The sequence below is a fragment of the Halichoerus grypus genome, unplaced genomic scaffold (genome assembly GCF_964656455.1).
Source record: "Halichoerus grypus unplaced genomic scaffold, mHalGry1.hap1.1 HAP1_SCAFFOLD_191, whole genome shotgun sequence".
Lineage (NCBI taxonomy): Eukaryota > Metazoa > Chordata > Mammalia > Carnivora > Phocidae > Halichoerus > Halichoerus grypus.
In genome coordinates this window covers 1-12,335 of record NW_027555118.1, presented here as the reverse complement: position 1 = coordinate 12,335, position 12,335 = coordinate 1, and the positions used below count along the sequence as shown (strand labels likewise).

General features: G+C 48.4%; 1 protein-coding gene across 2 annotated transcripts; it reads right to left on the bottom strand.

Annotated features, from left to right (window-relative positions):
* Positions 1-6,473: 6,473 nt before the first annotated feature.
* LOC118545470 (GTPase IMAP family member 1-like) lies at positions 6,474-9,812 on the bottom strand. Of its 2 annotated transcripts, XM_036107746.2 has the most exons (3): positions 9,636-9,812; positions 8,736-8,782; positions 6,474-7,736 (listed from the first exon to the last, which is right to left on the bottom strand). In XM_036107746.2, the coding sequence occupies exons 2-3, from the start codon at positions 8,776-8,778 to the stop codon at positions 6,868-6,870; spliced, it is 912 nt and encodes a 303-aa protein (XP_035963639.1). In that variant the 5' UTR covers positions 8,779-8,782; positions 9,636-9,812; the 3' UTR covers positions 6,474-6,867. The 2 variants fall into 2 exon arrangements, with proteins under 2 accessions (XP_035963639.1, XP_077921729.1); XM_078065603.1 differs by lacking the exon at positions 9,636-9,812 and having other exon boundaries at positions 8,736-9,102.
* Between the last annotated feature and the right edge of the window lie 2,523 nt (positions 9,813-12,335).

Genomic DNA, 12,335 nt, shown 5'->3' with positions numbered 1-12,335 from the left:
GTTTTCCTCTCTCTTTTTTCCCCCCTATGATCATTTGTTTTGTTTCTTAAATTCCATATATGAGTGAAATCATATGGTATTTGTCTTTCTCTGACTGACTTCTTTTACTTAGCAGAATACTATCTAGCTCCAACCATGTTGTTGCAAATGGCAAGATTTCATTCTTTCTGGTGGCTGAGTACTATTCTATTATATATATGGGCTCTTTTCATAATTTGGCTATTGTTGATAATGCTGCTATAAACCTCGGGGTGCATGTATCCCTTTGAATAGTATTTTTGTATTCTTTGGGTCAATACCTAGCAGTGCAATTGCTGGGTCATAAGGTAGTTCTATTTTTAACTTTTTGAGGAATCTCCATGCTGTTTTCCAGAGTGGCTGCACTTTGAATTCTCAACAATAGTGCAAGAGGATTCCCCTTTCTCTACATCCTCGCCAACACCTGCTGATTCCTGTGTTATTGATTTTAGCCATTCTGACTGGTGTGAGGTGATATCTCCTTGTAGTATTGATTTGTAGTTCACTGATGATAAGTGATGTTGAGCATCTTTTCACCGGTCTGTTGGCCATCTGTCTTCTTTGGGAAAATGTCTATTCATGCCTGTTGCCTGTTTTTTAGTGGGATTATTCATTTTTGGGGTGTTGAGCTTTATAAGTTCTTTATAATTTGGATGCTATCCCTTTATCAGATACATATCACTTGCAAATATCTTCTCCCATTCTGTCAGTTACCGTTTAGTTTTATTGATTGTTTCCTTTGCTGTGCAGAACCTTTTTATTTTGAGGAAGTCCCCAATAGTATATTATTGCTTTTGTTTCCCTTGCCTCGGGAGACAGATCTAGTAAGAAGTTGTTATGGCCAATGTGAAAGAGGTTGAAGCCGGTGCTGTCCTCTAGGATTTTAATGGTTTCCTGCCTCACATTTAGGTCTTTCATCCATTTTGAATTTATTTTTGTGTATGGTGTAAGAAGTAGTCCAGTTTCATTTTTTGCATTTTGCTGTCCAATTTTCCCAACAGCATTTGTTGAAGAGACTATCTTTTGCCCATTGAATATTCTTCCCTGCTTTGTCAAAGATGAATTGACCATATAGTTGTGGGTTCATTTCTGGATTTTCTCTTCTGTTCTGTTGATCTGTGTGTCTAATTTTGTACTATAATACTTAGAACAACCACTAAAATAGTTATTCAGAAAGGGACACTTTAGAAACACTGTTTTAAAAACACTATTTTAAAGTGTCCCTTTCTGAATAACTATTTAGTGGTTTAGTGGTTGTTCTAGGTATTATTTTATATACACACACACACACACACACACACACACATATATATATAACTTACCACCGTCCATTGGTATTATCATTTTACCAGCCAGAGTGAAGTATATGAACTTAACCACCCTTTAGAACATTGAAACTCCCCTGTCTAAAAGGTAATTGTCTTTTTTTTTTTTTAAGATTTTTATTTATTTATTTCACAGAGAGAGACAAAGCGAGAGAGGGAACATAAGCAGGGGGAGGGTGAGAGAGAGAAACAGGCTTCCCTTGGAGCAGGGAGCCCGAAGCGGGGCTCGATCCCAGGACCCTGGGATCATGACCTGAGCCGAAGGCAGACGCCCAACAACTGAGCCACCCAGGCGCCCTACGATGTAATTGTCTTAAATGTATTTCTTCTACATAAATTTAGAACCACATCAGACAGTGTTGCAATATATTCTTCAATCATCAAACATAATTAGAACTCAAGGAGAAGGAGAGTCCATTTACCTACATTTTTGCTACTTTCTTTCTTCCCGGTGTTCCAAGGTTCCTTCTTTTATTGTTTCCTTTCTGTTTCAAATCTTCCTTAGTCTTTTTGAGAAGGTCTCCTGGTGACAAATTCCCTTAATTAGTTTCCCTTCACCTGAGAATGTCATGATTCCCCTTTTATTCTTGAAGAACATATTCTCTGGCAACAGAATCCTGGGTTGTCAGTCCTTTATTTTAAACACTTGAAAAATGCTTTGTCACTTCCTTCTGATGTCCATGGTTCCTGATGAGAACTCTGGAGATGACCCTGTACCTCTCCAGGGTCTGCCACTTCTATAGCCCTTGTCTACAGAACGGTAGGAACCAGGCACCTAGCCCCCCTCCCACTATGTATTTAGGGTTAGGGCAGGTATCTTTCCAGGCGCTTCCAATTTGTCCTCATGAATGATCACCTTGTGCTTGAATGTCACCCAGCTTCACAGTGGGGCTCAGCTTGCTTCGGTTTTGATCCACAGCTGCCCCTTTGGGACTGATGTCCTCCCTAGGTCATTACTGCCACCACTGGGCCATCCTCAGAGGAGAGTGATGTGGGGGCAGCCTGCATTCCCTTACTGCCCTGCCTACTCACATCTATGTGCGACCTGCCATTTCATCTCCTTGAATGGCACAAACATGTAATTCTTGTATGTTGACCAGGGTTAATGAGAGGGAATCACAACATGAAGGATGTTCAGTTGGCTCTTGAACAACATGAGTGTGAACTGCGTGGGTCCACTTTTATGTGAATTTTTCTTCAATACATACTGTACGGTACTATGTGGGGCGCCCGGCTGGCTCAGTCGGCGGAGCATGTGGCTCTTGATCTCAGGGTTGTGGGTTCGGGTCCCATGTTGGGTGTAGAGATTACCTAAAACTAAAATCTCAAAAAATAATAATAAATACTGTATAGTACGGTAAATGTATTTTTCCTCATTATGGTTTTTTAGAAGATTTTATTTATTTGTCAGAGAGAAAGAGAGAGAGAGAGCACAAGCAGGGAGAGGGGCAGAGGGAGAGGGAGAAGCAGGCTCCCCACTGAGCAGGGAGCCCAATGCAGGACTCGATCCCAGGACCCCAGGATCGTGACCTGAGCAGAAGGCAGACCTGAGCCACCCAGGTGTCCCCGCCTTATGATAACATTTTCTTCTTCTAGTTTACTTTATTGTAAGAATACAGCATGTAATACATATAACATACAAAATAGGTGTTAATCAACCATTTCCATTATTAGTAAAGTTCTGGGGGAGTTAAAAGTTATACTCAGATATTGAATTTAAATACATTTTTTTTTTTAATTGTATCTGGAAAAAAAGTTATACTCAGATATTCAATTGTGGGTGGGGGCGACATCAGTGCTGTTAACCAACTACCCCCCCTGCCCCAATCCGCAAAGTTGTTCAAACATCAACTGTATTATTTCCTAGGGCTGTTATAATGAAGTACCACAAACTGGGTGGCTTATGAAGCCATAAATTTATTTTCTCATAATTCTGGAGGCCAGAAATCCAAAATCAAAGTGTTGGTAGGGCCATACTCCCTGTGAAGACCGAAGGGGCTTCCTTCCTTACCTCTTCCAGGTCCCAATGTGCCCAGGGGTTCCTTGGCAGCATAGTCCCATCTCTGCCTCCATCTTCATGTGACTGTCTTCCTTCTGTGTGTGCCTGTGGTCACATTTCCCTCCTCTGATAAGGATACCAGTCATGTGGGTTGAGATGACCAAATGGTCTTATCTTAACAATTAAATCTGCAAAGACCTTATTTCTAAATAAGGTCACATTCATAGGTACTGCGGATTAGGACTTGAACATATCTTTTTTGCGGGAACACAATTCAACCCACAGGAGGGGAGAAAAGCTTAAAAAGTGAAGTTGAGGGGCTCCTGGATAACTCGGTTGATCTCCCGACTCTCAATTTCAGTTCAGATCTTGATCTCAGGGTCATGAACTCAAGCCCCGTGGTGGGCTCCATGCTGGGTGTGGAGCCTACATAAAAAAACAACAACACATTTCAAAAAGTGAAGTTGAATATAAGTGTTGACAGAGCACAAGGAACTAAGGACCAAACCCTCTCAAGGACACTCTCATGAGCCCACTCCAGTTTTTGGACATTCCATACAAATGGAGTCATACCTTTATGTGATATTTTGTGTGCCATCTGGCTTCTTTCACTTAGCATAATGCTTTCAAGTTTCATTCATGTGGTGGCCTGGATAAATAATATTCCATCCATCCATCCATCAGTTGATGGACATTTGGGTTGCTTCCACTTTTTTGGCAATTATGAATCATGCTGCTATGAACATTCATGTATAAGTTTTTGTGTGAACATGTTTTCAGTTCTCTTGGGTACATACCTAGGAGTGGAATTACTGAGTCACGTGGTAACTCTGCGTCTAACTTTTTGAGGAACTGCCAGACTCCCTTCCATAGTGGTTGCTCCATTTGACACCCTTACCAGTAATGTATCAGGGTCCAATCTCTCCACATCCTCACTAGTATTTGTTAGTTTTTCTTTTCTTTCTTTCCTTTTTTTTTTTTTTTTTAATTATAACCATCCTGCGAATATGAAGTGGTATCTTATTTTGGTTTTGATTTGCATTTCCCCACTGACTCATGATGTTGAGCATCTTTTCATGTGTTTATTGACCATTTGCGTATCTTCTTGGGAGAAATGCTGAACCAATTTTTTACCTATTTAAAAAACTGAGTTATTTGTCTTTTTATTGTGGAGTTGTGAGAGTGCTTTATATATTCTGGGTACTAGATCTTTATCAGATACAGAATTTGCACATATTTTCTCCCATTCTGTGGGTTGTTTGTTCAGTTTTGATGGTGTTCTATGGTGGGCAAGAGTTTTAATCCAGTTATTCTATTTTTCTCTGATCGATTGTGATTTTGGTGTCATACGTTAGAAACTATTGCCTAACTCATGGTTATAAAGATTTACAGCTGTGTTTTAAGAGTCTTACAGTTTTGGGGTGCCTGAGGGGAGCAGTCGGTTAAGCGCCCGTCTCTTGGTTTCAAAGGCTTGGGTCCTGATCTCAGTGTCATGGGATCGAGCCCCACGTCTGGCTCTGTGCTCAGTGCGGAGTCTGCTTGAGATTCTCTCTCCCTCTCCCTCTGCCCCTCCCACTTGTGTTCTCTCTCTCTCTCAAATAAATAAATAAATCTTTAGAAAAGAAAAAGAGTCTTACCGTTTTAACTCTTGGTTTAGGTCTTTGATCCACTTTGTATACTAATATTTATATATAACGTGATACAGGGATCCAAATTCACATTTTGCCTGTGGATGTCCAGCTATCCTAGCATGATACGCTGTTTTTACCCATTAATATGTTTCAGATATTTTTCATGGCATCCTTTATCCTTTCGTATATATCCCAGCTTGTAACACACTGCCCACAAACACACTCTCTTCCCAGTGTGTCCTGGATTGCAGCCTTAGTGGGACCCCCAGAGTGCTCCTTCCCACATTTCCATCAGCTCAATCCCTGCCCCTTGGGAGCTCCCTGGGATCCCAACCTCCCCAGCTAAAAAGAGAAGAATCTGACTTTTCTATTTGGGTCATGGGTTAAAACTTTCCATTGTTCACACTGGACACCTTGCTATTCTTTTTTCCATTTTTATTTTTTGTATTTATTTTTGCCGGTGACCCTTTTCCTCTTTCTCAGCAGAGAGACAATGCCAATGTTTTGTTTTGTTTTGTTTGTTTCTGTTTGTTCATCACAAGAGTCTACTGAAAAATGAACAAGACCAAAATCAAGATTCCCTATCAGGGCTCCTGCTGGGATCTGCACACAACCCCTTAAACCAAATTGACCTTTGCAGCTGAGGGAATTTCCAATCTTGGCACTGGGCTTGGGTGTTCCTGTTAGTGTCTGCATGGCTTCCATGCAGGACTGTGGGCGTCTCTCTGCAATTTGTGCTCAGCTGTTGCAGCGGGATTGTCCCTTTGTAAGCATCTCATTAGTAAGCTGAGGTCATCAGTCAGCTGAGAATGGCTGGCTATGAGGCCAACCTGGCAGGGGGCACGGTAGGGGGCAGATTTGGAAATACACAGCAGTATCAGAGAGGAGCTCGAGTTTGTGCGTGAGGGTAGGGGTGCTGGAGAGACAGGGAGGCACAGTCAGGATGGACGAGACGGGCTAACCTGGCTCATTTGACCTGGACCAGGGAGCTGACCCTCCCAGAGACACATGGGACAGAAGATGACTCTGCACCTCACATCATTTCACCAGTTGGCCCCCAAGACTGTCTGCCCCCATTTTTGAAATTAAAATAAAAGAGAAATTTCCAAACCTCTCCAATGTTTTTTAATTTATCCCTGAGTTGGAAAGTGTAACCTTCCCCTGTGAGTGTGTGAACCAGGGAAAACACTCCTCTTTGGAAGGTGACTCTCTGCAGGGTCTCAGTGGCCCCTAAGGAACCCGTCTGCCTTCAAGCTGCTGAGGAGTGGGAATGGCCCTGCCCAGGGAGACATCGCCTGGCTGGTAGATGGACAGTTTTATCCCAATGTATTCTGTTCTTCTGATCACATGCCTGAATGTGTGTGGGTGTGTTTGCACCGGGGTGTATGGTCTTTGCAGACTGGGTTAGGAATGACAAGAGTTAGTGTCTGTTCAACAGGAATATAAGGCAGAACAAACATCTACCATCTAAAGGAAATACCGATTTCCTTTAACACAATGTGATTGTTTCCAATATTTATTCAACTCAGATTGAACTCAAATAAACGAGGATGGACTGAGGTTCTGCTCTGTGTTGGCTCTCCCCCTCGGGCTTCGGGGGACCACGAGACATGAGGGCAAAGACAGCAGGGAAGACAATCCAATGACAGGGAAAGGCAGCCTGAGGTCAGGGAAAACAGACAAAAGCAACTCCGGTTGTTTGGCTTCAGTGAGAGGAGAGCGCAGGGAGGGCCACGTCCCAGGGGAAGGTTTTGCGGGAGCCCGGCCCTGGCGGGACGCTGCCTGGCCGATCCCCGCCAGGGAAGGAGGAAAGAAGAGCCTGTGGGCCCCGCAGGCACACCGCACGAGCGGCGCAGCGACCCTCAGCCGAAGGGCCCGAGTCCTCCTTGGACCGTCAGTCGGGACTGAGCTCCCGCAAGGCCTGCGGTCTGAGGCGCCAGAGCAGCAGGCCGAGCAGCAGCGCGCCCCCGAGCAGCACGAGCGCCCGCCGCCCCCCGCGCGCCGCCGCCTCCAGCCAGCGCCGCCCCCGCCCCCGCCCCCGCCCCGGGCCGCCGGCCGCCAGCAGCTGCGCCACCCGCCGGAGCCTGAGGTCGGGGGGCGCGTGGCGCAGGGCCTCGGCCAGGCCGTACACGGCGTTGGTGAAGGGCGCGCCCGCGTGCTCCCGCGCCAGCCGCTCCACCAGCGCCAGCAGCTCCTCCACCTGCGCGTCGCGCGCCGCGCCCGCCTCCCGGTTGCTCAGGGCGCACACGCGGCCGCCGCACTCGGCCACCAGGGCCCGCAGCGCGCGGTTGTCGGTGTCGCGCACGTAGTCGTGCAGCGAGGCCCCGTCCAGGTCCTCCGCGCGGGTGAAGACGAGCACGGCCCGCGCCAGGACGCCGGCCCCGAAGAGCTGGCGGACGCCGCGCACGGCCTGCTCGTCCTGGGCGGTGAAGCGGCCCAGCTGGGTGACCAGCAGCAGCGCGTGCGGCCCGGGCGCCGACAGCAGGTAGCAGCGGCCCCGCTCGGCGCAGTCCGGGTCGGCGCGGCGGCCGTCGGCGCTGAAGAGGTCCGGGGTGTCGGTGACGTCGACGCGCCAGCGGGCCCAGCGGCGGCTCCCCAGGGCGCAGGTCCTGGTCACCGGCGTGGACGCGAGCCTGGACGGGAAGCGCCTGTGGCCCAGGATGCTGTTGCCCGTGGCGCTCTTGCCCGCGCCGGTCTTGCCGGCCAGGACGAGCCTGAGCCGGGGCTCGTGCGCGGGCGGCGCGTCGTCCGGGTCCTCGGGACCTGTGAGGGCACAGTAGGCGTGGGCTGCCCGCCTCGGACCCGCGTCCCGCTCCCGCGGGCCCCGGGGGCGCCTGTGGAACACGGCAGAGCACCAGGCCTGGGGCTTCTGCTGGTCCCAGCGAGCCCTTCCTCGGGGGTCTGGTCAGAGCTCGTTGCGCCCCGGGGCGTCTGTGCCCCTGTCTCTTCGGTCTTTGGCCTCAGCACCGGCCCCTGTCCCCGCTGCAGCAGCTGGAGCGCATGTCCCTGGAGGGCACCCGTCCGTGACGGCAGGCCCGGACCCCGCGGACGTGATCTCCGGGCCCGCACGCGCTGCAGACCTGTTGCTGCCCGACGCCTGCCCTGGCCTCCGGGCTGCTGGTCCCAGGCGCCGTCCCAGCGTCGCAGCCAGGAGAGGCGGGAGGGCACGGAGGCCCGGGAGTGAAGGGCTGGCTGCCGTCCCGGCCACCGCGCGTTGGAATCACAGCCCCGGCTGTGCCCGCCGTGTAACCGTGGGGAAGTTGCCCCATCGGAGTGTTAAACCTCTTCTGCAGGGATGGGAGTGGTGACAGAGAGTTGTTTCTCCCGGGGTTGCTCGGAGGATTAGGGGAGCTGGTCTCTTTCCTTCTTCCCTCCTTCCCTCTTCCCCTCCTCCTCCCTAGCTCTTACACCTGCTGCCGGGAAGATACCTGTTAAGCCCCCATCCTTGTTCTCTAGCGCATTCTACCTGGTAAATCGTGTTCCCTCTCATTCCCTCCACCTCCGCTTCGGTGGGGGTCAGAGTAGATTTCTTATCCTCGGTTTAGCCTCTGGGTTGGGAGGCACAGACTAGTCAAAGCACTTAATATCTCACAGTAGGGCAGGGGCAGAGATGCAGCACAAAGGCAAATCTGGGCTCTTGCTGTTTCAGCCCAGCATGGAGACACCTCTGGGATTTGTGTCCGTTCCGTCTTGACTTAGCGCATCCCCTTGTTCCCCAGAGCTGACACCTGAGGCCAGTACACACCGCGAGGCAATTCTTACCATAGGCATTTTCTTCATCCCTTGCCATCTTCCGTCCTCCCATTTGCCTGAAAGAGCCCCAAACACAATTTGTTCATTCATTCATTCATTCATTCATTCATCAACTAGGTATAACTACCTATGTGGGTCAGGCAAGGTCCAAAACGCTGGTGGCACGCCAGTGAAAAGGTCCAGGCTCCTGCCTTCCCCTGACATCAGCATATAGGGAAGAACCCTGGAAGGACCTGGCTGGCGTTGGAACGATACCGGGAGAACATTTGGTGACTTTTCAGGGACCCCGAATGCAAAAAGCAGAGGGCAGATGATAGCAGGTCCTCTGTGTCAGAGGTGAGCTTTAGATGCTAATGTTTTCCTAGGTGGTTCTGTGTCAGTGACGTGAGCTGTCGGCTCTGAGTTTTCCCAGGAGGTTCCACGGCCAGGGGAGACTGGAAAACCCTGAGAATCCAAAAATTTGCTCAGTGACTTAGGAACCACCTTAGGGCAGTTGGCCTGGGGCAAAAACAAGAAGAGAGTTTGCATTTTGTTTTTGGAAATTGGAAAGAAAACATCCCTGCCAAGCTGATCTGAAGAGCCTGTGATCTGCTCTCAGAAAACCGAATAACTGGGCTTCTGTCATTTGTCTAAGTTTGATCTGTGTGCCTGGGGAGACGGGCCACTGCCCTCCAGCTCCTGATGGTCTTGCCCCAAATCTGAGGCCTCTCAGAGTAAGTGATTATATCCAATGCCGACATGGTTTAATACAGTGAAACACTTCGTGCTGACGTTTGTCTGAGCACCTGAGAGCCAGGACACAGGCGCGCAGCCCGTCCTCCGTCCGCCTCCCCAGCCCCGTTTCCCGCTCGCCCCCTACTCGGTCAGCTGCCCCGCAGAGAGCGGGTTTCAGCACCTTTCCTTTCCCACCTGTGTGCTTGCTCCTCTGACCACTGATTCTCTCCCACGTGTCTGAGTCCTGTCTCTGCCTCACCATCCACTTCATGTCTACCTCTTCATGGCGACACCTGCTGACTGTGCGTGACCGTGTTCTGTCCCGTGGGCACCGCATGAGGAAACGCAGAGGGAGGGGCTGCTGGATAACTTGTGTCTGGCCAGAGGACTCAGGTGACAGGTTTGCCTGGTACTCAGTCCAAAGTGTTTTGTGTTTCTGCAGTAACACCCCTGCCACCCCTCCAAAGCCCTCAGTAAAGGTCACCCCACAGGCCTTAGGTGATGAGTGATCTTGTGCATACAAATCAGCAAACTCCCATAACTGACCCCAGAGCAGAAGTGAAGAAACAGCCGGAAGATTCAGTGCAAAGAATAAGCATTTAGCTAAAGCCAGAAGTCCTTGTCCATGCTGGAAATGAGAGCCTGTGCTATAGAATATTCACGGAACTCCTGAGTAGGTCATTAGAATTTTCCATATAGTTTAAAAAGGGTGTTGATATGTTTTTACCTAGTTTTTAAGTGGGAACTAAGCCCCAGCTGACATCTGGGGTAACAAATGGCATCAACTGTTAAGGTGTATAATACATATAGAATTCATATTTGTAACACTCCTAGTCCTCAAAGTTCATCTAGTTGAGTGTCTCCCAAACTTGCTGCTTTTCAGAATTACTTGAGTGTTTTTAAAAGTACACATTTTGGGGGACCATCTTCAGAGATTCTGATTCTTGATCTGATGTGGCTGATGTAATCACTCACCAACCAGAGTGTGGAAACCAGTTATTTATTCAAACTCTTGCATTGCACAGATGAGGAAATTGAGGTTTCCTTGCAGCTGGGAGGGGGAAGTTTGACTTGGGGAGCAGAAGACCCCTTAAAGGGGCTGGAGACCAAGTTCCTAAGCTCAGATGTCTCCAGAGGTCCCCCTACTGTGGGCAGTGAGGAGAAAGAGTATGGGGGTGGGAGTAAATTCATATGAATCTAGATTTGCCACATTGTAACTTGCTCTGAGGTTAGATTATTTATGGTCCATAGAAATATCTTTTGCTTTTGCTGAGTATGTCATTTGGACAATCTTTAATGCCTTTTAAACTGTATTCTCTTCCTGGAAGGGCTTCTAGCACCCACTGCTCTTACTGTATTAAGAGAATGTGGAAGGAACAGGTTTTGCCACTAACCAGGTGTGTGTGCCTTCCCAGCAGGAGATGATGCTTGTAGAACTTCCTCTGAGCTTACTCAATTTGAAACTCAGCACATCTTTAAACGCCTGGAGGCGAGATCTGACTGCTCTGCCTCTTGTTCACCTGCATGGTGTTGGGTGGAATGTAGGTGTTCAGGCAGTAAACACTCTCAGAACCATGTTCCTGCTGGTGGGTCACAGCTCCCACAGCTCCGGAGGCCCCCTTCCCCTGTGGGCTCACCTTTCCCACAGCAGTGGTGACTCTAGAAGCCCCTGACCTAGTATTTTCCCTTCAGTTATGCGTGCAGAAGGCTGTTCCTCCCAGTGCAGGGAGGAAGTCTCCGAGCCTCTCAGAGCACAGAGCCCCGGGAGAGATGGTGACAATTTAAAGGGACAAAATGTTTGTCTTGAGTTATGGGTTTGCAGTGTTTCTCCTACAAAACCTGCTGCATGCTGTAACTAAGATGGTATGTGAATCTAGCAGGGCCCCCAATACCAAATATTTTGGTGTAGCTGAAGAAGGGAGGGTGTTATAAACCCCCATGGTTTGATTCTACTTCTTTTTTTTTTTTTTTTAAGTAGGGTCCACGCTCTCACGGACCCCAGCGTGGGGCTTGAACTCACAACCATGAGATTGAGACCTGAGCCAAGCTCAAGTGTCAGACGCTTAACCAACTGAGCCACCGAGGTGCCCAGGTCTGAATCTACTTCTAGAATTGGTTACTGATCTAATCTTTAATTACTTTTCACTCTCTAGGGGTCTTTCTTTCTTTAAATATATTTTAGGGCGCCTGGGTGGCTCAGATGGTTGAGCATCTGCCTTCGGCTGGGATAGTGATCCCGGGATCCTGGGATCGAGCCCCGCATTGGGCTCCCTGCTGAGCAGGGAGCTTGCTTCCCCCCCTGCCTCTGCCTCTGCCTGCCACTCCCCCTGACTGTGCTCTCTCTCTGTCAAATAAAAAATAAATAAATAAGAAATCTTTAAAAAAATAAACAAATATATTTTAAATATATTTAAATATATTTATTTATATTTTATACAAATATATATGTATAAATATGCCCAGAGAGTCTTCTGCCCCAGAACAAAGAATGTGATAGTTGTTCTCAATAGCTGTCTATTGATTGGACATTCATGTGGCCAGAGCTACTCTGGGGTCCAATCTGTCAGAAGAGTCTGAAACAGAATCTCATCATCCTCTAAGCAATAAAGGCTTCCCAGCTATTGAAAGCCCAAGGGCTAGCTGGTACATTGAGTATGCATACCTTTACACAGTTCTTAAATTAGCCTTATTACAAGGTTTGTTCTAGTTATCCGTGTTGATATCACCAAGTCTAGTTCTTCTCTCTTTTCTCAAGAGGGTCATGAGAGTAAGATCAGCAAAAGAGCCAATCATTACATGGTGAACAGGCTACAAAAGACTGGCTATAGGCCCAGTAAGGTCACTAACCAGTTGTGTGATCTGACCTAACTCCCATAAACTTTCTGAAGTCGACTA